Here is a 25348-nt window from a genome sequence, read left to right on the forward strand (position 1 = left end):
CTGAGAGGGACGGACAGGGTCCTTGGGCAGATACAATGATAGACACCTTAACATGAAAAAGTTTTATGGCACGTATTTTAATAGCTATGTCATTTTCTAAAGGCTGCTCAGAATTACTTCTGAATAAACCATAACTGCTGCACACTGACAAATACCAGAAACTTTCCTCACTCTTTACTACATCTGGGACACTTTTTCTTAAAAAACACTTCAGGTTTTTAATCCTGGGATCGACAACAAGCCCATAAAAGCATCAGCACAAAATAAAGGCTTAAACCATTTCAGCTGCCTCTTGGGATGCAAGGGAACCCCAGTTCCAGGGGATTCAAAGGAACTTGACTGTACTGTCCTGGTTTTGTCTGGGATAGACTTAATTTTCTTTCTAGCAGCTGGTATAGTGCTGTGTTTTGGATTTAGGATGAGAATAATGTTGATAACACAGGGGTGTTTTCGTTCCTGCTGAGCAGTGCTTACACAGGGTCAAGGCCTTTTCTGCTCCTCACCCCACCCCACCCCACCAGCGAGTGGGCTGGGGGGGCACAAGGAGCTGGGAGGGGACACGGCCAGGACAGCTGACCCCAGCTGACCAAAGGGATATCCCACACCATACGGCATTCGTGCTCAGCATATAAAGCTGGGGCAAAAGCTGGCCGGGAGTCCACTGCTTGGGGATGGGCTGGCCATCGGTCAGCGGGTGGTGAGCAACTGCATTGTGCATCATTTGTTCTGTATATTCTTTTATTATTACTATTATTCTCCCTTCCTTTTCTGTCCTATTAAACTGTCTTTATCTCAACCCATGAATTTTACTTTTTTTCCCTCCCCTGATTCTCTCTCCCATCCCACCGGGGGGGAGTGAGCAAACGCCTGTGTGGTGTTTAGCTGCCTGCCGGGCTAAACCACAACACTGTACTCAGACTTGCACCAGGGAATTTTATTTCAGATTATGCCTTTTTGAGAGGGAAGGGAATGAAGAGAGAGAAAGAAGTTCCTCTACCAAAGAGGGCTCAACAAAAACAGGTCAGGACGAACTTGCGAACACTGCTTTATCAGGGCCTGACACTGCTGAACATTCAGAGAGCATGGTGTACTTACATGTAAACTAGGATGGTAGGTCAGCACACCGTTGTCGCACAACGTCACGTATTTCTTCTTCCACTCTTTATTCAATGACTTGCCACTTCGCTTTAGCAGCATACCCTATTAGAGGAAAAAAGAAAAAGGATTAAACACTCTTTTGCCAACGCACAGCTATTTAAGACACAGAAAGAGATAAATATAATTGCCAACATTTTTAGATACGCTTTCTCCTGCAAGTTACTCATTTTCCCTTGTTCTCCCATGATGCATGTTTTCTCCATCGGCAGCTTCAGTGTTTGCAATTTAGGAGGAAAAGCTCTAAGCGCGGCTTTCATAAAGCAAGTCACATAAACAGAAAAGGCTGTATCAGCACTGGCTTTGTCCAACGGGTAGAGAAAACGCTTTTGCACTGAATTCCATGCCTCAGGAAAGCACATTTTAATGTGACACAGAGTAAGGTTACCCATGTGCACTCCTAGTTGACAAAGACACCATGCTGAGTGCATTTCCTAGCCCTCTAAAATAAATGATGAACCCCAGGTTGAGCGAGGATCCTACGGGGTGGCTTGTGCTCCCTTCAGCGTGTTCCTGGGGATTCCTTGTTGTCCAGGCTCAGCCTCTCCACAAGCAGGGCAGAGCACACATTCACGCTCCCATTCCCTCCGCAGTAAGGTGACACCGCAATGGAAATCCTCCTAGCTATTCATTCCAACAAAAGAGACACCAATTCCAGGCAAGAGCAGCAAAATGCAAACCGGGCAAATACAAAGTTTTTCCAATAAATTCTGGGTAATTTAATGAAGGAGGTGTGATCAGAGAGGAAAGGGGGTGGGCAAGGTGACTCACCTTTCCACAAATTGTATTCAACCTAAACATCAGTGCTGAATGCTAACAATCAACAGCTGAGATAAAAAGTCATCATCGTGTTCAAATGGACAAGGACTACTACTGCATATTAACCTGTTCTCAGCTTAAAAATAGAAAGTCACGTAGAAAAGCAAAATATAACATGCTGTAACACCCCGAAGGTGGTAAATCAAGCCATGCTTTAGCAATGCACTTCCCTAGGAAATTTTAATTTCCAAAACCAAGTCAGAAGACAGTTCCTGATGAATTAATACACTACTTTGGTTATTGAAAGTCTTACTGAAACATCCTGGTGGAGACACCATGTACAGTACCTACCACAGGGACTCACTAGTTCCATGGATCAAGTTCCGATAAAAGCGGACACTTACATTCTTTTCATTAAATCAAAACTAGGAATCTAAACCAATACAAACTTCAGTTCTCTAATCCCCACAACATCAGTTTTTCCATTCTCATTTTCCATGGAACTTAAAAAAAAAAAAAGGGAAAACAGAACACAGAAAGATGCACCACCAGTCATGGTGCTTCCAACTCCCGTGGAGTTGTTTTTGTTAAAGCAGGTTAAAACCTTGACAGCAAGTTATGTTATCCATTTTCCCATTAAACCTGCAGCTTTCTAAAGCGATCTCTCTGCACACCCAATCCCAAAGCCGCGAGGGGACAAGGGGCAGTTCTGCATGAGTAGAAGTCCTCCAGAGCTAGGCACATTTTTTTTTCTCCCTCCGTTCCAGACATTATAACTTTCGGCTGCAGTCCCTCACCACAATCCACATGAACTAACAACTCTCCTTTTGCAACCGCAGCGATGATCCCAGCGGAAAAGCCAAGTTCACAGCTGCCTGTTCCTGGACACACACTTTGAATAAAACTTCAGAGAACAACCCTTCGCAATTCAAGGCAATCTATGGATGGGACCGTAAAGAAAAGCTTGTGTCGGATGACTGAATTACACAGCGGTACAAACTCTGCACTTTCTGACCGTCTGGAGGTCGGATTGCTTTTTTTGTGCTGTTCCTTGCTACAACTCAAACTTTTACAAGAGAGAATGGGGTTTCTGAAACGCTTTCTTACAAAAGCTTCTGCGTGCGTGAGTCACACATCCCAATTACCGTCTTCCAGTGGTTAGAGACGTTGTTTTCTTCTATTAAAAAATGAAAGCTTTCTTCTGCCTTTGACTTGTATGTTTGTCTACAGTGGGTGATCTGTCGCTTCACCTTTCCAATCTTTCATATCTCACCTGCAGCACGTTCGCTCGCGTTTAGGGGGACCCAATTCTAGTTACGGCTGTGCTGTGGGGATCAAAAATTACTGTTTCCCTGCACTGGTCTGTTCTTCAGACCTTTTAATGGGGAAAAAGCTGTAAGGATCACAACAGTGATTCCCCCCCCCGCTCCCCTTGCCTTTTTTTTTTTTTAAAAGTTTTGACCCCTTGCCTTTTTTTTTTTAAGTTTTGAAGAAAGTAAAATATATGTATTTCACACCTTTTTAACTGCCCCTTTGCTATACAGAAAACGTGTCATTACTTACATAATTTTCAATTCACGGCAGTTATAAACTCAATAAATAGTAAAACCCCCCTACTTCCATGATTTTTACTACGCAGAGGTTTTGCTACTATCTAGGTGTGAATTATGAAATTCTATTTTTGGATCTAAATGAAGAAAATGATCCAAATGGGGTTTCACCTTGCTTTTAAAGTGGAATTCTGTGCTTTCATGTTAAAAAAAATACTCGGCAGTAAATACGGACAATGTACCTATTTGTGCCTAACTAACAAACCAGACTTCCCAATGCCTTTTCTTTAGGCACTACCTTGGCAAAAAGAATAGATTTTTGTATTATGTGAGAATTAAAAATATTTTCCAGCACCTGCAGAGGAAACTGCTCTGAATACAAGGAGCTAACTTAAAGTGTTATGAAGCAGAGAAGCCCATATAAACCACACTTCTTTTCCCCCAAGGCTAGAGACCGCCACTTTGTCTGTAGTAATTATATAGCATGGTCTGGAGAAATGCTCTTAGTATCGGAGTTTAGCTCAGTTATAAATGCACTTTAACATTAACTAAACTTAAAAAAAAAATAAAATGGCCCAGATATGACAAGAAATGTTACTAAAAAAAAAAAGAAAAAGCCCTTCACTTCAGTCACATTATGTCTACATTTAAGTCACATCAGATACTCTGCCTAGGAAACGAGATACATGGGTTCCCAGTGACCTTTGGTACCTCCGAGGCAATTTAGAGGTAGCTTGGGCACAACTCCAGTCACGGCCAAACAGGCCCCCACGTACACACAGCACATCGGAAAAATCACATTTAGTCTCCAAGCTATGCAGTAAGGGACTAAGTAAATCAACTCCTACTTCAAAATACTGATTTTTTTTTTTCCTGTCGAAATAATCTCTGCCTCAAATTATTATCAATCGGATAACATTATTTCTCCTAATTTGTATGAAATCTTTGATTTGTTAGAGTCTTACAGCTGCAACTTTAGCCCTGCCGTTCGGCGTAGCTGACCCAAAGCCTCCAGATTCAACACTAAGAATTTAACACCTCCAATTTGCTTACAAACTGAGAAGAATTTCACACTTCAAATTAAATATTTTTACCACCTTCCCTCCAAAATTGCAATTCTGCGCCTAATGGAGGAACGCTTCTCCTACTAGACTGCGCTAGCTTGTACTTTTAATGAGCCACAGGAAAAAGACTTCAACCGGAGTGCACGAACTTCACTTCTCGGGTTTTGCTCGAGGAACTGCGTCACCGTACAAAGCAAACGGAGGAACCGTCTGTACGTACCGCGAGCTCTTTATTAGTAATGTGTATGCTACATCTAGTCCCAGGAGGTCATTGCAAGCCAAAAGCAATGTTAAGTGTACAAGCTTTAAATAACTTACAAAGTTAATGTAATGAATGTAAGTGTTATCTGAAATCCATCACTCAGTGGCTTGCTGTAGCCTCAAGCTGTGATAAAACACCACTCATAAATTTATATTAAAACTCTGTTCAATAGCAATTATTTACCAACAAAGATTTATTGATTGCATTTGCTGTTAGAGACTGGGGCCCTAACTGAGTCAATCAGCTTACGTTGTTGAGCTTCAGGGCACCAGGAGAAGTTACAGACTGCCATCAGGCTCTGCATCCCGATCATTACTGTGAGAGCAGGAGCAGCTAATGAAAAGCCGCCAGTGTAGGATTGATTGGACTTAAGGTAAAAAAAAACACCCAACACCGGCCAAGGGACCACTAGCCATAATATACAGTTCATCTGAATATGCAGTAATCGGCTAAACCCCGCCACTCCAGATGCCTTCCTGTGAGCTACAAACCTTGCGTGCTTAAACAACAAATGAAGACAAATGGCAAAACAATTATGAATTTGTTTTACGGAAATATTTCAGGTTTTAAGCAGCAAATTATCAGCGTCTAAAAAAGTGACCTCTTGAAGTTGCTTAATACTGCGTCAAAGATGCTGGTAGGTGAGCCACCTGAATTTTTCAGACTGGCCGGACAGATGGCAGCAGAACAGCCTTACATACTTCCCACAAATAAACGTCATCAAAATGCACACGAAGGTGTGTCATCTCATCAAAAGCTGTCTACAGCCACTGCTTGGCCCGCAGAATTAATACTGTGCGTGGAGCGACACATTTTGCATGCCCTGTGGAGCTCCATTTTAATTTTCCCCCTTTCCCATGTATTTTGGATTTTCCAGGGGCCACAAGACACAAAGGGTTTCACAAGCAGGATAATACCAGTGATCACAGCTTAACTGACTGCACATTTTTTTGCATCTGCTCCAGCTGTAGCACTTGACCTGAGGCTTTTTGGGTTTTTGTTGTTTGTTTTAATAGGATTTGGTACATTTGACTTTTCTTGGCATGCCAAGTAAAAATGGTAGAGCCCTCAAAGTCAGCAGAGCCAAGACTGGACCTTCTGGGAAAGGAAATACATTACTTCGGTTTCTATTTTCTTCCAGAAGCTTACACCACTGCCGTAGCTGAGGTACTGGCATCATGCAAGCTTTTCTTTCTTCCCCTCCCTAATTTTTAGCCAACCCCATACTGTTACCCTGATGCTGTTTTGACAGAATGAAATATGTAATCTCGCACTTAATCATTAACAGCATAAATTCTTAATTTTCCACTCAGGTCTTTAGTTCTTGTAACTATGATTAGCAGCTAGCAGTGCTATGAATTTTCTACAGCTCTATCATTTGCATCCTGTTCACAAAAGAAAAACTCACGCTTGTGAGAAACATCCTCCCTCAAGTAACTGGAAAGGCAACCATTCACAGTCAGGATCACAAACTAACCGTTACATATGAATTCTGGTCAATAAAACATCCCCTTCCTTTACATCTATTAACACGGTGAACAAATGCTGGCAAATCCTCCAGGTTTGCATGACTAGCCAACTCTAGGTAGTCTGGCCAGCAGCACTGGGACTAGTCTAGCTTGTCCTAGTAACGAACAAGAGATTAATTCTTAATTGATATTTTTTGCTTCCAGAATATTTTCACTGTAACAGGTTTCTAGTCTTAAAGTCCATTCTTCCAGCATATAGTAGACACCAGCTCAAACTATTTCCCCTACAAACAATACTTGCATGCTATAGGAAGCTTATGGTAGTCACTGCTCTCTCTTCAACAATTAATTTGAGCAGACACCAGAGTATGCAACTAAACCTCTAGGGAATAAACTGCTGAAGATGCCCAGTGTATTTGGAATCCTTCTGTACAAGTGAAACTTGTTTTCTTGATTTCCCAAACTTAAGTCTTTTTTCCCCAGGAATTTAAGGGAATGCTGCTTGGTCTTTTGGTCAATTAGCTATGAAGCTGTTTAAGTTTTTACAGTTGGAAACTTGTAGTAAACATCTCTTACAGTAACAGGGCACAACTGGGGACCGACTGAACCACAAAACAAAGGCTACAAGAAGTGGAGTGCCCCTAAAGAGATTTGAAAACAGGAGACCTCAAATGTTCTTGAACTTCAGTATCTAACAATCACCTTGCAAAAAAGCCCTAAAAGGCCCCATATATACTTACTGCAGCCAGGCACACAGGAAAACCCCCCACACCTTCCTTAAAAACTGGCACTACAGCAGTAGCAGAGTTTTGCTACAGATTCAAAGATGCTTCCCCATTGAAGAAACTATTCAAATTTACGTTATACACCAGCTTTACGAGAAAATGAAATCAGAACATTGAACCCAATTCTCTTCTAGCATTCCCTAAACACAAGGCAATAACTCAGCGCAGCAGGTAATTACACCATGAATGGTTATCTAATGCTGAGGCTGATCAGCCACTATTTCCATCTGGAGACAAAGAAAGGAGAGGCTCTAAGATCTGACTTGGAGCAAAAGATAATAGCCTTGCTAAAACTTGAAGGACAATCAACCTGCAACCCATTATTTTTCCAAGCTCTCTGCACACAAGCTACTAAAAAAAATTAGAAAGATTTACGAAAAAAACCCCCCATGCTGATTAAGCAAGTCTTACAGTTCATTGTAGCACCGGCAATGAAGATTGCCACCTCCAACAAAGAACGGCTACCAAATTCCTGCAAGGAACCTCAGCACTAAAGACATGGTAAATGGGAAGAACAAACTTAGTGCTCACTGTTATTGTGTTTTTATTTTTAATGATTGCTCCAACAATTTAGCCTCCAGATTTTGACCTTACCTGCCAACTGTGGGTAATGCGCAAGTTCCTCTGATATGCAGCAAAAAATTTTAAGGGAAGTTTTCACAACTCCCCAGCTTGCAGCTGCAGTTTTTTTAAAGGGTAGGCTATGTACTTCCAACACGGCATGGACAAGAATTCTTCAAGGATACTGCTGAGCATAGGAACCTACTAACCTTACTTATAAGCACGATGTGGTTGAGAAGAGTCAACTGCGCTGCAATTTGGGGACTAGAGAACAGAAAGCCATCATGTGGCACATCACATTCACCCACCTAACGAGCAACTTTCTTAAGAGGCAAAAAGATTATCACGCAAGAGCAGTCACCCTGATGTCCAAAGGAGAATTGGAGTGGAAAGCAAAAGACCCAGCCCTGCTGCAGTATCCAGACGGAGCAATAAATACTCCGCTCTGGCAGAGCGTCGCAAGTCCAAAGCTGCACCCCTCTGCACAACGGCCAGGATAATACTCCAGACCCCCAAACAGGCACGTCAAAAGACAATGAGGTACGTGTAGTTGAAGGACAGAGATGCTCAGCAAAGTAGGAGACTTCTTGAGTTCTCCTTCAATTGACAGCTTTGTGAAAGGAGCACTCTTTCGTTAGCCCTAGTTTATGATTATTTCTAAAATTAGACTTTATAAAATCAATAGCACATTGCATACTCTGTAGGTATCTATATGTCCTTTCTACAGAGTTGAATATTCAAGTGTGTTACAAAAAGCAACTGCGTATTTAAATGAATGGCACATCTCTTGCTCTAAACCCAGTTTACCACTCTGAAGGAGGCACAGCACCTAGCAAGTCACAATATTTTTCTGCCTTACAGTAGTTTCTGCCTCTGTTGCCTTCTGAGGTTTGTTCCACTTACCCTGGACTGTTAAAAAAAAAAAAATAATCACAACCCTTAATAATCTCAAGCAGTTGGTTTATTAACCCCTTGGCATTGGCAGTTGTGGTTTCCCTGACACCATCGTCAGCGCTAATGTGAAATGCACTGCGATGCAAATCATTATCTTAGTGTCAGAGAAACCAGACGGCTGATGCCAAGGGGTCTAAGTCAGCAGTAGAGGAGCCGGCAGCGATCGGCTCCGTTTGAACTCTTACCTCTTGCTGCGGCTCCAGCATCACGCACTGCGCTCTAACTACGCTGGCCGCAAATGAAGTTAGCATCCACGCCAATCAGCTTGGTGAAACACTGCTACTCTAGACTAAAATTAAAGGGAAAAACAATGTTGGGAAACTGATTCGGTGCAAGCAAACATGACCGCGTGGCACAGTTAATTTGGAAAAGGCTCTAAGATCGGAAACATTTGTGGCGGTAGAAATGGCTGCAGGGTCAGGCATGAAAAAGAAGTAACAAAACATTTATTTCCCTTAAGAAACAAACTGAGCATTGGGGGGGATGATCGAAAAAAAGGAATCATCGTGCAGACGTTACTACTTGGCCCTTGTTATAGTAGCACTCCGTTCCCTGAACCCTGAAATTCTCTTTATCGTATTTTATATAAAGTAGGGATTGGGGGGTTCATGGGAGAAAAGCCATGAAAAGCTTAAAACCCAATTTTAACTTTCTATCCTGATACTATAGTGTTTCCATAGAAACATCAGGAAGACCACTTAAGAGCAGCTTTTTTTTGTAGCCATGTTTGGCACCATACCCCTCCCCCGGACAACCTATTATTTCACAAATGGATGCTTTTTGCAGCTTGCTCTGTGCAGGCTCCGATGAAGGGGGGAAAGAAAAAGAATACTGGATCTTTAACCAGTTCCCTTGTGGCCCCCTCCCTTTTTTGTTGGTAATATTTCTGTCATTCTGCCAGGGTATATGGTACAAAGGGTTACACTTTAATTGAGCTGTCAGCATCTCCAACAATCCTATAAAACTCCGATTATGCACGGCGGGGTTAGTGACACACTTGTTATTGTGGATGCCCTATTTGCTAAACCCGAGCCCCCCCCTCACAGGTCACATAACCCACGCGACCTTCCTGTCATTAGCCGCGTCTATTCCTACCTCACTGCTGTGAAAATCACACAAGCGAAGGCTTCAAAGCCCTTGCCAGGACTGAATTCGACCAGGAGCTAATCACCCACAAATCCAGCTCAAATGGCAATAATTGGCTAAACTGCTCACCTCTCCAGAGCTCAGCAGTAATTTGGGATAATAAAGAAAAGAATTATTCAGCTAACTGCCCTGAAATGTATGCTTTGTGACCGACACACTTCACATTTTAATAATGATGGACACAAAATCCAATTTAATACAGCATCTACTGAATAACAAACCCAAGAACACTGGCAGAAAAAAAAAAAAAGTGTGTTTCTTTTTTTTTTTTTAAACTGTGTTCCATATTATTGTACAGAAAGGATTCACACTTCATGTTGTGAAATTTTGGGACCAAAACGGTCTCCATGGACAACCCTCAGAAATTCTGCTCCATAATAGGATTTTTAAAATTTTTTTTTATTTGTGAATCAAAAGGAGTGTCCTGCATTAAAAAACAATTTTGCTGAACAGTTATACCTCTGGTCCTTAAACCGTTATATGGGTAAGATAAGAAATACCTTTTTTTCTTCTACAGTAGAAGGGTACCTTCTTCGTTATTCTAGTTAACAGTACTTCCCGATTGCCCCATTTTTCTTTACTTTTACACCTTGTCCTCTGGTCACAGGATCGTTGGTACCAATGACCCCACTACATACGCTTGCTGGATAGGGTAGCGACGCTCTCTGGACTGCTTCATGATGTGACCAGCCTCCCAGGACGCGTTGAACTAGCTCAACACTGCAAAGATGGCCCATCTCTCTTCCTTCCACCCACCCCATTCTCTTTCCTCAAATCTCTCCTAAGACCAAGAAAAAAAGAAAAAAATAAATATACACATGTGTGCATACACACACAGAAACAATAATTGCATGCTCTGACTTGTCAGAATGTTTATATACCTCAGATGCCCAGTTCACCCAGAGGAATAGGAATGAGGATGACTTTCATCACGAAGATCTCTTTCAGAGATGCAGTTAATGTATGTTGGGCAACTAGTATCCTCTCATCGTTATAGCAGAAAAAAAGAATAAGACGCCTAATGAGAAAAATATTCCTTCACCCTCTTTAACTGACTCACCTTACCTGCTAAGGGAAATCGTACGTATTGAATTAGCATCTTCCAGACATAGAGCTGCTTCAGAGTTACTGAAACGTTACAAAATGTACCCATAACTCAAACTCAGTGGGTGAAATGTCTCTCCACACCAGGCACGTTTTCTTGCTGGCCTAGCACCAAGCGGTACGTACAGATGGATTTTGAGGGAAGATGCGTCCCTGCGTGCCAACTGCCAAAAAGATCCAAAATCAAGAGGCAGCAGCTGTACTTAGCTCAGAGAGGGATCACAAGTGCTACGTCTGTCTCAAGAAATTAGTTTAGAAATGCTTTACAGCTCATTTATCTAAGGCATTCACATTCCTGCAGTTTTGTAAGGCAATAGAAGGTGAGTCAGAAAGAGCAGTCACACGAGCAGATATGTTCATGGGCTAAAAGGGGTTACCCACTAAAACGGTTGAGTCAAACATGACATAACTGGGTTTAAGCCAGATCCTATTTCCTAAAGATCACAAAATCATGTTTCATGTTCTTAGAAGAGCTGCAGAAAATGGGAAAACCCATTTAGTCATAACCATATTTCTTGTTATTACCTGATTGTTACAACAAGGATCCTTTTGGAAAGGGTATTTTCATATAGTTGTAACATAAATATACACTTTGTTTTCCTTAGAACAGACTCTCTAATACAGTTTTTTAATGTTTTGTGACGAGAGGAACAAATGTAGACACTGCCCTACTCCAGCCTGAGATGGTGCCTGAGGTGGTTACATGGAGGCCACCATACTGTTCCAAGAGGACATGAGGAAGAGCAAAGCCACCATCTTGCAACACCTGAGATGCAATGTACGCTCTGAAGACCACAGCCCCTTCTCGACACATTGAACTGCCAACTATAGCCTACATTCAAGCGAATGCACTGAAGTACTTGTGTTCTCAATTTCATCTTAAACAAGAGGAAAATATTCAGATAAATGTAGAACGTGCCTGGACACAAACAGGCAACCGTATAAGGAGACAGCTATGGCCACATCCCTTTGCTATGTGCTTGCCATCTGAGTAGACATTGAGCTAAACAACCTTTTTATTAAAAATGATGATCTATTTACTGAGGGCAGCAGAGACGTCTTTTTAAATAATCCTTTTCAGAACATACACAGTTGTCTTTTTTTTCTTGCAATCAAACGACTTCTGATTTTTGCTGATGAATCAATCTGTACTTTACCATCTGAAAACAAAATCATTCCGGCTTCAGCTTGAAATATATTAAAAAAGTGTAGCCATTCACCCAAAAACCTTCTAGCACTGGTCAAGGACCATGACTTGAGTTGCACTGTTGGGTGCTTTGAGAGAAGAAATGTATTTTAGTGGGTGCAAAATTTCCCTCAAAAAACCCCCAACACACAACACCGTAGATGAGTTCTGCTGATGAGAAGACAGAAAAGAAGGGTCTGTGGGTTTTCACCTTTTGTCAGAAATCAGCTCAATGTCTAGTGGAGAAGGAAGGAACTTCCACACTTCTCAGAAGCAACCCACAGCACCAGCAGGGTCAGCGCAGGAGAATGGCACCTCTCTTCAGCACAAACTTGTAATCAACATTTCTGAAGCCTCTGCACTTGCTTAATCTACACGATGTATCTGAAGACTCTTCTATATCAAGGTACCTCCACATCTACCATGCCTTCCTGAACCCCAGTGAAAACCTAGCCAAGGCCATTTCCAGGGACTTAAGGGTACGATCTAAAGACAACTTTTGAATACAGGTTTATTACGCTGTGTTCTTAAATTGTTACTGCAAAAAGGCAAAGCTACTGCTGTCATTAGCAGAAGTAATCCATTTTTACTATGATAGGTGTTATAGAAATTACAGTTAACAAAATATGAGACACATTGCCAGTGTCAGTCATTTGAAAGAACTTTTCTGAGAAATTATAAATCAATGCTTTTGACAAAGGTTATTATTAGGATTCCTGAAGATCAGGACAACCCAAAATTCTGAGACAACCCAAAATTCATTTAATATGCCTCAAACCAGTACTTCGGAGAAAAAAGGCTCGTTTCGTCTGGGCCTGCTTTGCCTCGTATACAGCATACACTCCTCCTCTCCCCCACTTACCAAGCTTAGCATTAATCAGTGCAATTTCAAAATAAAGGATTCTGCATATTGTGTCAGCAAGTTAAAAATTGTAATATTGTTTTAATGTTAAAATCACTCCAGATACAATACTTCCTATGTAGTATATTTCATGGCTCATTTGCTTCAACAGATATTAAGCTTCAGTCAACAATTAACTACTGACACCTTTTTTTCTTTTTTTAATTTTTTAAACCAAGACGATTTAGCAGAAGAGCTAAGGCGCAACTTGGATTTATTAGATGGATGCTAATTCAATGTCACCAGTTTATTTTCCTTCCATAAAGTATCCATTCTTGAGAACGATAAGGTCACTTATTCTACATTTCAGCTGAATTGAAATTCAGATTTGAGCCACACAGCACATATTTTAGTAAAAAAATTGCTGTAAGTGCATCAGTTTAAAAGACCATTTAAACCGTAAATTGTTTTTCACTTACCATATAAGATCATTTCCAAACATAACCATTTAAGTGAACGTTTAAATGGTATTTCGTATACAGCACTTGCTCTGTTTATACTGATAGGAAAACAGTGCGTCAGAAGATATTAGCATCTGGAGCCATTTGCTGGTTTTCTGCAACGAACCCATCGGCGCTCCCTTACACTTCAGCCTGGTTTTACCTGCAGTTTCACGGCGCTACTGCTTCAAAGCCGGGACACAAGATGAACCATCTCACTTCCTACTTTCTGAATCAAAGGACGTTTTTATTGTCATAACAGCAAAAGTAAGGTGTCGACGGAAAACTTCGTCCTACCTCTCTGCCCACTCAGAAGCATGTTACAGCAGACTTGGGATGTAAATCCAATCCATCACATAGATGGGTTGGGTTTACCTCCCAACCCAAACCATATTTTGCATTTCACAAGGCATTTCGATCTATCAGAAGCCTTAAGAATCAGGACGCGATGATACATTTTTGGGTCACTGGCTCATACCCAAATGATGTCAGAAAAGGCGCGTTACGTGACACTAGCTAGGGTGGTCTGGCCCAGAAGCCAAGAGTATAATTAACGGAAGATGTTGTAATGAAGGTGGCCGTGACTAAATTCTCTTGGAAATGTCTACCCCTAGAAAGGCGGCGGCAAAGCGTGATGCTCCAGAAAGAGTACTCCATTAGTAAAAGCACGCGGCTAGGCCACGGTCTGCTTTGGGCATTTCTGGCAGCACATCTGTGGGACATTTCTGGTAGCATCAGATTTTCCCACGTGAAGCCTTAAAGGGTCAACTCTTTATATGCGATCTGTAATACAGAATATGGATTGCTTTGATGTACCTCAGGTAATTTAGTGCACCGGTCACTCAGTATTTTAATGTTTTAGAGTACTCAGTAGCGACAGCAGCTATAGCAAAGGCTGTTACCAGCGCTACGTATTTCTATGAATGAAGACTTACGTCTGAAGGAGTCGATCCAGGACTTTTTAAAGCAGAAAACCAAAAGATGTTTCCAGAAACAAAGATATTCGCTCCTCCCAAAAATCATGTAAAGATACACATGGCATGTTTTCCCTATAAGAGCAGTCTTTCACACATGTTGATCACTCCATTTTAAGCATATATGCAACATCATTAATATTTTAGTTGAACAGGCAACAGAAGAATACCATACAAGTGAGCTGCTCTCCTCCAGAAGCTATTACTGTTTTATGAGAGAGTATCTGAGAACCAACTAGCTTGCAGGCAGTGCAGAAGAACACTACGTTCACAAAAGGTAATTTATAAAGATCATTTATGGATTTCTCTGTGCAGTTACTTGGCTGTAGACTAGGCATGTTATAACATGTTAGAGACAATCTCCCTCAAAAAAATATAATCCATTATTTAGTTAAGTCATCAGCCATGGACAAGACGAAAGACTAATTTTTAACCACCTTTTCCAACTTTCTATAGATAAAGAACGTGTTTGTAAAGACAAAAAAAATATATATAAATAAAAATGCAAGGTACCCAGAGTGCAGCTAATGGGATTTGACGCTGGCTTTAATTTTAATGAAGAAAGTTGCCAGTAGCAACAAAACTGTCAGCAGCAGCCAAGCACCATTAATAAAGACCCAGACAACATTAGTGGCACGGCAACAGTACAAAAGGTTCCCCCCGGTTCATGCTGTGCTAAATTGGCTGCCCAATTTTTCTTAAGTGTCCATACTATTTAGAAGACAATTTATTAATTTTTGTCATCCATTGTCAGTTGACAGGCCATCATTTTGCATCCCGAATTTGAGATGAAAACTAATTGAAAAGACTGGCAGTATTTATGAGGGGTATTATTTGTCAATTACGGCTGCTGCTGATACTTGGTAGTACCAACTTTAATACCCCGAGCTCGGGTGTGTCAGTTGGACTTTTTTCTGTCATTTCCATGTTAGTTCTACAAACGTGACAAAAACCAATGATCAAATCAATTTAGAAAACTCGTTAAGGAAGAGGGGCCCATCAATCCCTGCTCTGAAATCACCAGAGTGGGGAAAAAAAGCACCGATGTTGCCCAGGAAATCACAGCATTCTCTCAATGATACCTTCCAGGAAAAAAGTCCACTCTCTTTGTTCCCTACAAACAGCACAGATTTGTAAATATGTCAGGATTTAAATTATCCCTGCAACTTTATACAGGCTGCCTAAACCAGAAGGTTTTGCTATCTTATCACTGCCCTTAAACTGCTTCTTTACGTGCCTGAATGCCTCAAAGGCTCTCAAATTCCTAACTGCAAAGTGGCAAGTCTTAAGTCCAGTCATTCCAACTTTCCTCTTACTACATCAAGTTTGTTATTTTAAAAAAAAAAAAGAAAGGAAAAAAAAGAAAAAAGCTTTCACCATTTGAAAGCTTCCGTCACTGTCCCTAGCATCTCGCAGGAGAACACCCCGTAAAACGGTACCGTAATTTGAGTGTTTAAAAAGCAAAGCAAAACAGTATGTACCTCATGCTGTATCCTAGGGATTTAAAAACAAACAATTAATACCCGGGAAGAGCAGAAATCTGACTGCTACAGGCGATACATCATACCCTTCTAGGACGACAGGATCGCTTGCACGCTGAACTGCCTGTAATGTCACGGTATTAGCTGCTATCAGTATCAGTGTTGGTTTGTAGTCTCAAAAGGATGTTTATTTGCATTTGTCACTCTTGCCCAGTCTTTCAGAAACGTTCTCCTACCTTCCAAACTCATTTAAAACAATGGTGATACTGTTATCAGCAATTAGTAAAAAAGAACCCAGGAAAATCCTAGCTTTGAAAACAGCAAAGAAAATTAGGTGACACCATCCACCTCTAGGCCTTGTCTGTGTTTTCAACACAAGTTGGTTTTGTTTTTTTTTTTAATCATCAGAGTATTTCGAGGCTTCACCCCAACGCTCCTGGGATGTAATGACACACGACACACCGATGCACAGCAGTTGTCAGTATTGTGTATGTACACAGGACCAGACCGCGTCTAACTGTGGCTTCGGTTTTGCAGCAAGAGTACTAGTGAAGTGCCACAGCACCAAGACGAGACAACTTTTTGTACTGGTATCATGAAATATTTAACTGGTATTTCCTACAACTCCTGCAAACTAATGAAGTTGTTATCCTGGTGTCTGCAGAACCAAGAATTTTATTCATTTGACCAAAGGCCACGGTCTGTGGCTGAGTCAGTAAGAGTAAGGTACCTCCCAGTTCAGTCCACTGCTTCAAACATCTTCCCTGTCATCTTCCTGTAAACATTACTATTTTCTAAGCTTTGAAGGGTTACAAGTTTTAATTATCTCTTTCCTCCATAATTCTCTGTTTTGTATAAGTAAATCTCAGTATTGATTTAAAACATGGACATTCTTTAACATGTCCTGTAACATACTCCACTTGTTTCTGAAGGCTTCTGAAATGTTCTGATGGAACATTTGAAGATGACAGCTAAAACCTCATTTAAACATTCCTTTAGGAACAAAGCATGTCATTTTCCTTTACCAACAGCAACTAAAAAGCCTGAAACTGAGTTGATCTACTATACACAGTTTTCTCTAATACCTATAGTAATATGAGTATTAGAGAAGAAAATGTGTCCTCTTCAAAGGAGAAAAACTTGCAACCACAACTACATTAACTACATTAATATGTAGTTTATTATTAGCTGTCTATATATGATTTATTAGGTTTTTATGTAATATATATATTTACAATACAGTAGTTAAAAAATATCCAGTGAAAACTAAATAAGAAGAATATTCTTCTATCATAAAACCAACCATGTAAACGCTAGTTCAATCCAGACCGAATCCATCCTATTGATCCACACCCATTTTCCAGAAGTCGCTATCAGCTTTGCTTTAGAAAAATTGTATTTCCCAATATCTTACATTTCAGACTCAAATTTAAAGCAAAAGCTTTTTCCCTCCACTGTTTCCTAGAATTAAAAGGATTGTGCACTTAGTTATCCTTCTGCATGAGATAACGTTAATACAAGGTTGATATTCATTTGAGGTACAAATTCTCAACCTGGAAAAAAATTTGGCACAGGTCTTGCATTAGAGAGATTATAATTATCTTCTTTTCTTCCACTGTATTCATGCTTGGTCTCTCTCACATATAAAACACAAGTGCCTCTTTGGGGGACGAGAAGGCTGTTTCCTCCCTTTGATTCACTTCCAGTTGCAAGATGCAAAACTAGCCATTCTGACCCACAACTAGGAGCTGCGTGTAGGAAAATCCATGCATGCTACAAGAGACTCCCCTAGCCACGTTAAAAGAGGGCAGAAAGACTGTTGATCACCAGCAGAAAGGTTTTCATTTTTTCATCACAGAATTAGTGAAACGGGGCTAGAGAGGTTGGTCAAGGCACTCCAATACCCCACCGGCAACTCTGTCTCCATATACTACATACAGTCTAAGAGTTGAATACGTAGGGTTTGGGGTGGGGTGAGGGTTAAGACTCGTGTACAGAGACTATTTTGTGTTCAGGCTTCCTTGGGCATTTGTATTTTTCTCTCACCCGTGCATTAGTGAAAAGTGCCAGCAAGTTGCCTCCACGAAGCCCTTCAGAATGGCAGCAATATTCCCATCAGAGATGAGCAGAACCTACAACGCAGCAGGACTCTGCCGCTGAGAACAGAGGACCTTACACTAGGCCACCAATGATTTTCACTCTTCTCGGAAGCGATCCTCCAGCAATCTTTTCTTCCTATTTTTACTGACCTAAGAGAAGCTAATTTCACTGAAATACAAACATACATGTCACTAGTGTTCCAGAAGCATCAATGTCAGCAACGTATAAAATGTGACTTTGTTCACTAGATTACCTGAACATCACCTCGATTTATAGAATCAGAACAACACGTGTTGGAAAGACCTCTGGAGGTCATCCAGTCCAGCCCTCTGCTCAGAGCCAGGCCAATGTGGATCAGGTTTAGGGCCTCGTCCAGTTGACTCTTGAGGAGTCATCTCCAAGTCACCCTTGGAGCCACCTCCAAGGATGGAGATTTCACAGCCCTGTTAGATATCTGCTCCAATACGTGAAAGCCCTCTTGGGGGGAGGAGGGGGGTGTTAGTTTCTGCATCTCTAATTGGAATTTCCCCGGTCTCAACTCATGCCAAAACACAAGTCACAGAATTGCTTCCTTTACTCCTCCATTAGATTAATCAGTTAGCAGTGAGGTACATGAAAATTTGCTTTCCCGTGCTTGGATTATGTACACATCTTGCATAACTGAAGAGCTTCATAAAGCGCAAGCATCACAGCACAGCAGCTGCAGGGTTGTAAGACCCACTAGGACAATTGCTAAGCTATTATTCCAAAATGGAACAGGTTTGTTCTGCCATCAGTAATCTCTTTTATGCACTTACACTGTCATCTTAAATGGAGGTTAACTAATATATTACTGATTTAACTTTCAGTAAGATCCTAGAAAGGCATACGTGTGCCCAGGGAAGCTTCTGCTGCTTGAGTCCAAAAAGAATTGAAGTCAAACTAAAAACGCACGTTGCTGCTGAAATCACAAGGAAAAAGGAAAGCTTTACCAGTCTACTTGGAAATTAAGGAGACCACAGAAGAATAATGCTTTATATATTTTCAAAAAGAATCAAGCCTTTCTTGCATCAAGACACTTAGCTACATTTTCTAGTGCTGCCGCTCAGATTAAGGAGAAATGGTGCTCATCCGAAGCCTGAAGTCAATATTGTAAGACACGGGAGTCTTCATCTCCAATTCAAAAACTCCGGATGAAGAGAAAACCCACAGACTTGTTTCTGAACATTTTTCCCCTCCAGCAGGTAAACCTGTCTAAAAAAACCCAGCTCAATGCCCCAAGCCTACTGTAAACACAGCAAGAAAGCTTTTTTTCTCCAGTGCATCCATAAAAGGACGGTGCTTTGATAGAGGATAAATTCGACGTCCAAATCCCCTTAATCTAGCTCAACAGGCAGAGAGACTAGACACCTTTTACAATCTTGATGCTTTTAAGATACGTGTCTAAAGTTTCTACCCCTACTGCAAGCAAACTACTTCAACCCACAATATACGGGAGACAAGGTCACCAAAAGAAACTGTAAAATCTAATTTATTTTCTGGGTATTGTTGCGGTGAATTGCACAGCAGAAGAAATTAAGGGTTCTTTGTAAGCATCCTAACTTTCTGGAGAAATGCACCATTTCTTTTACTATATCTACCTTTTTAACCTCTTTGTTGCAAAGTGTCAGCGGCGTATCAGCGCTGGGGAGAGTGACTAACACACAGAAGCTGCTCTGCGAGCTATCGGGAGTCCAATCTGGAGTTCACCTACACGTTAACTCCTACCGCTAATTCATCATCCCGGCACCCGACAGCTAGGCTGATTGTGAGCCTTACAGGACAATAAGGGTCTCGGCTGACCACCAAAAATCAGCCCAAGGGAGGAGGGGTTGATGGGCACGGACCTGGAGAAGGCCTAAGATAAGTGCTGGCTGTCAGTGCAAGGACAAAGAAGGGCAGGCCCTGGGGAGAGAAAGGAGATAAAAAAAATCTCGACAACTGCTTTATCTGATGAGGGTTATGGCTAATTAATTATAAACTCAATTACCTAACCCTTACTTCAGCAGTCTCTATTAAGAGATAAAACCTGACTGCTAACTTTCTCTTGCACACACGCACGCACAGCACGCTTACTTCGGATTTGCACACTTTAGCACACAATTTCCTAAAAAAGATCTCCAAAAGCCTTCGAACCTGTCAACTTTGTGCTCGCAGGATGGAAGATTTCTCCTTTTTTTCCCCCTACCACCCAAAGCACCCTCTGTTGCACAATGGGAGGGCCAGGCCTCCATGCTGTGCATTGGCATTTAAAAGCAAAAACCAGACATTAAACAATAGACATTACGGACATCAAAGCCCCTTTTCACAGCCAAGTTCCTGCCTCCGTGGGCTTCTGATCTAGTTCACATTTTAAATTGAGCTTTTAATTTTGGGTGCTAAAAGTTTGGCAGTGTAGCTCGCGGTATCATCTAAACATTATTCTTCCAAAGTTCGAAGGTAGCCAGCAAAAATGAATTGCATTAAGGAATGAATTCTAAAAACCCTTAGCCAAGCTAACACTTGCTAATAATCCAAACTGAATTTTGCATGTAATGTATTAAAAGTGCCTGTTTTATCGCTATTCAGATTCCACCTGCATTCCTGTGGTGCTTGGCCTCTCCTCCAGCTTAAGTTCTTGCCCCTTGTGTCGTGCTTGACATGAGCTCAAACAGCCTCGCGGAATCAATCCCGGCCATTAAAAGAAGGCTGCTCTTAATCTCTTTCCAAAGACTGCAGACCTGTCTCGCTCTCACCTTTTGAATACACCGATGTTCTCAAATCCCTGTTTCACTCTGGTTGCCCTCTGCTCTAGCTTTGCCATTTCTACACGATAATGTTTTTTACGTTTTGTTTTTTTTTTTTACATAGGGGTTTCATATATATATGTGTGTATATATATCTGTATCTATCTATACCTATATATATATATGAAACTATACAGTGATCACACTCACGTGATATTTCACGTCATCTCAGAACTTTTCAAATAATAACTTCTTCTGATATGTAGAATGAAGGAACCCAGCTTTGAGTCTCTTTCGACAGTAAGGCCTACTTCAAATTACTGTGAAGCATATTTATGATACGACATTTTGGTTCATTCAAGGTGTACGGCCTTTTAGGTCAATTTTTCATACTTCATATACACCAAATGAAATAAGAACACAGTAAAATAATCAAGCTAGCCAATACACATTATGCAGGCTTTTCACTGCAAAGACATAATTATATGACAGTATTCAAAACTAATATTCTGGTCTTGGTTATTACCTTATTAAAGAGGTTTTCTTTTACTAATACTTATGGTTTTGGACTTGAATTATGTAGTCTAACGGTTCATTTCACTCCTGTGATGCTTACATGTGGCAATGTTTTTCTGAAACTTGTTCCTGCATCTGGTTCCCTTTCTCGCTTGTCTTGCTGATAACCCGAGACCTTCAGTATACACTAGCTTGCCCAGTTCAATCTTTGGAGACTTTCCTAAGAAGACAAAATCTATTGTTATACTAACTTAAGACATGTATTTTTTCACTCCATAATGTAAAAACTTTAATTCAAATTCTGTGCCTAACGTTCTTAAAGCATATCACATGGACAAATTCAACTAAAACTAAAGGCTGTCTGCTTTGATAAAGCCTTTAAAAATCTGAGAAGAAAAATTCTTGAACACCATAATCACATTTGGCTTTCGATAGTCAACTTTGGCTATCTTTTCGATAAAACCTCAAACAGTAATATAGCCTTCTTTCCATCCTGAGCTTCTATGTCTATTACGAATATCAATTCCACACTTTCCCTCACCATAACTACTTTTAAATCCAATTATTATTTTAGTATTTTGTATTACTTCCTTGCTCCCCTTCTGCATTAAGTTGAAAAGCTTATGCCATGCTTTTATGGTCGAGTTACTTTCCCCTGAAAGATGTACATCTTTCTTTTTGGGCAACAGTTTTAAAGCTTGTCATATGAATACTACAGTTGATCAAGTCCTTGTCGTTCTTTTTAACTGCCAGTCTTTTTTACTTGATGGCATATAGCACGTTTCAAGAACACGCTGTCTGAATGCTCTGTATTGTCTCTACTCACTTTGGCCAACAATTCTAAGGATGTTCCAAAATCTTCCACTAATGAGTTTTTTAAAGCCATCCCATTCTCTTCAGCTCTCACTTAATTCTTCACCCATAAATGCAGCTACAGGTGATTACTATGTATTGAATAAAGATATAGAGTTTTCTGTTTGTATTCTGAAAGATAAAGAAAGGTCTGCATTAGGTTTATTGCAAGTTACGTATCTAAAGTTGCCTAGGTAGCTGACACCTCTGGTCAAATCCAAAACTCAAGCTGTTGCGAAAGGCAGATACACCCATCATCTTGCTTTTCTCTCCCAGAGAGAAATGATTCCTTGGAATGGATTCATGAAATCCCTACTCAGCAGAAAGCGAAGGAACGAGCACACACTGAGCAGCAAAAACCAGAACAGCTCATTTGCTTTTAAGTTTCCTTCCACCACATTTCCTTCTCTTTTCTGGGGCCCTAAACTCTTCCCCGTTTTGGTACGCACATCTCCAGTACACAAATCCAGTCATGTTCTGACCTCACTTTTTACTAATGTGTATGGAGAAGTTCATTGCTCTCTCTATTCAGTTTTGCAAGTTGTGGCAAATACTGACCATTTTAAGTCTCCTTCCCCATACATACTCACTTTTATATAGTCCTATAACTTTTTATCTGAAGGAAGATGATTGTACTTTCAACAAATTACAGCTTAAAAAAAAACCCCAGGAACAGAAACAGTAAAAAAATCCAATGCCATTTTCCATCAACAATTTCACACAGCTATTTAACTTAAAAATATAAACTATGATTGAAACAACCACGCAGTCTGTAATACTGTTCTCTCAATTGCCTTCCCATCACACTAACAGCACTAGGTAAAAAGGAAGACTTCTCCCATTCATCAATAGAGGAGTTATTCATCCGAAGTTTATTATCTCAGGTAATTTGATCAATACACTTCACCTTTATAGTACAGTTGTCCTTGTGAGCAAAGCATTTTGCGTTTTATAGTGAGATGGTTATTATGAAGGCTATTCATAGGGAAATTCTCTGCAGTTAAAAGTTTTTCCAATTAACTACATTTAACATCATTTAAGCCATAAAATGGCGGTTACATTTCACATCATGTTGTCTAAGTGTGGCAGTGCGTAGAGAGCAGTTAGCGCACATTTGGCAAATACATCAACCACTACTTTGGAATGGAAATCAAGAAAACCCTGCCAGCAAATAGAGAAAGACCTTTTCAATACAAAGTCATGAATATGCACAAAGAAAGCATGCATCAGAAGAAACCCTTTACAAAATTGCAAAGAACAGCCTCAAAGTTTCCGCAACCCTAGGAATGCTCCTCGGTCTCAATTCTTCTTTTCCCTTCGTGCAATGTCAGCACTCTTTCATCATGTTTCTTTGTGAGTTTTCTTATTTCTTTTCTATTGTGGTGTTTGTGTAACAGCTATGAACTTCCAATGAATTATGGCGTAGGAGAACAAATTGTCTAATGTCCTCTGGGATGAAGATCTCCAAAAACCATTATCCTCAACTCCATATCTGAAGTAGGTGGCATCTGAGCTGCCTCAGTTGCTAGCATTCAGCATAAGGCACCACAAAAGACGAGGAAAAATTCTTCGAAACAGAAGCAAAATAACAAATTCTCATAGATCAGCTATTCTAAGGAGAGAAACCTCTAAAAACTTGCTCAAACATAAAAAATTATTATTCCTTGTGAGGCATACTCAGAACAAACTAGTTCATTAAAGTCGTATCAGCACTTGTAATTGGCCCTTGTTGGCCAATAGAAGGAGACATTTGCAACTTTCCCCAGGAAATTATATTCTAAATCCTTCATGAGGTGGACCTTGTCCTTTTCTGAGGAAACTTGATAGCAGTCTTTAGTATTCACTGGCATAATTAGGACTGCAGTTAATTTCATTAAATTCTCTTGCTGCTAAATGAAGCAGATTATGAGACATCTTTTATTGCAAGGCATGAAATTACAGCCTGTCAGCTGCCAATGGTAGAGTAAAACTAATGAATTACAGGGTAAATAACACCAGAATTAACCAGCCAATTTAACATAGCAGAGAACAAAGTCATTTTTACTTAGAGCTCTGGCGAACACCACCACCACCGGGATACCTTTCAGCTGAAAGGGAACCAATTCAAGGAGCCTCAAAACTCAATAACTAGGGAAAAGCCACATTTATTGTGCAGCAATGTCAGAAAGCCAACACTGCCAATAAGTTCTTAGAAATCGGTCAGATAAGGAGTAGATATCGTATCGCTAAAATATTTAAATCGTGGTCTCTCCAAGTAGTTTGTGCTAATCTATCATTCTTTACACACCCTAAGAAAAAGGGCAGATGCGCATTAATTTGTTACTATTAGAACTAGTTTAATGGTGACAGCTCTTCACAGACAGTGCTAGACACAATCCTCACTAATGAGGGATAGATACACTACGGACAGATAATTAAAGAAAATGGAAAAAAAGTGTAACTAACCAGTTCCATTTCCTACGCCTGTCCTTCCAAACCTCTCACACAAGGAACAGAGGGTGCCTTCTCTCTGCACAGCACCCGAGGCCACCCCTCCCTGCTAGGAGGGCAGGATGGATGCTCTTCTGAACTCCGACCGTGAGCTTCCCGAAGGTCTGAGGGAAGGACTCTTCCCAACAGACTCACGAAGCCCGTAGGGCTGTTAGACATTCACACAATTATTTTTTAGACTAAGAAAAAAGATCTGCTCTGTGTGGGTGGTGTCCCACCCCCCTCTTTTTTTTTTTTTTAATTATTTATATTTTTAAATTTTATTTGAGGATACCTGTACAGGGCACAAACCCCTTCAATGCATTTGTACTGAAATCTTGTTCTCCGGTAACTGCCACAGGCCCCATGTGCTTGCACAGGGAAGGAATAGCAAGGTATGTATCATCACTCATATAAAGAAGGGCAGTTACTTCAGTGCCTGGATAGCAGAAAGACTCTCTCTTACAAAATCCTGACTATGCTGGTGAAAGGAAACACCAAAACCAAGGGAGACCACACAGCTGGTCCAAACAGAAACGTAAATACACACTTCATGTCAAATTAATGCTCTTGCTTTTCTGTGTGTAACCCAAGGATTATTTTTTCCTGCTGACATACATGAGAGCGTGAAGGGCTGTGTTAGCTGGAGAGCAGACTGGCCCAAGTACAGAACGGCATGGGTCAGCACCAGCGTCTCCATCTACAGAGGACAGAGCTAAGTTGCCATAATACCTGTGGCATTTGCAAGGAAAGGGTCCAGGGAGAGAGAAAGCCCATGTTATTAAAAGGGCTGACTCCTTCCTCATTTTGGCAAGCATGCCGTAATCAATTGTACACAAACCAAAAGCATTTTAAATGCTGTTTCAAGTTGCATTT

General features: G+C 40.7%; 1 protein-coding gene across 5 annotated transcripts in view; it reads right to left on the bottom strand.

Moving 5' to 3' along the window:
• The window catches only part of AGAP1 (ArfGAP with GTPase domain, ankyrin repeat and PH domain 1), a 385812-nt gene that overhangs the window by 140769 nt on the left and 219695 nt on the right, over window positions 1-25348 (bottom strand). For all 5 annotated transcript variants that reach the window (XM_072874082.1, XM_072874081.1, XM_072874078.1 and 2 more), the window contains one exon: window positions 1096-1200. In XM_072874082.1, coding sequence (XP_072730183.1) covers window positions 1096-1200 — 105 coding nt within the window. The remainder of the gene's footprint in view (window positions 1-1095; window positions 1201-25348) is intronic.

This window comes from Ciconia boyciana, chromosome 10, assembly GCF_034638445.1.
Source record: "Ciconia boyciana chromosome 10, ASM3463844v1, whole genome shotgun sequence".
Taxonomy (NCBI): Eukaryota; Metazoa; Chordata; class Aves; order Ciconiiformes; family Ciconiidae; genus Ciconia; species Ciconia boyciana.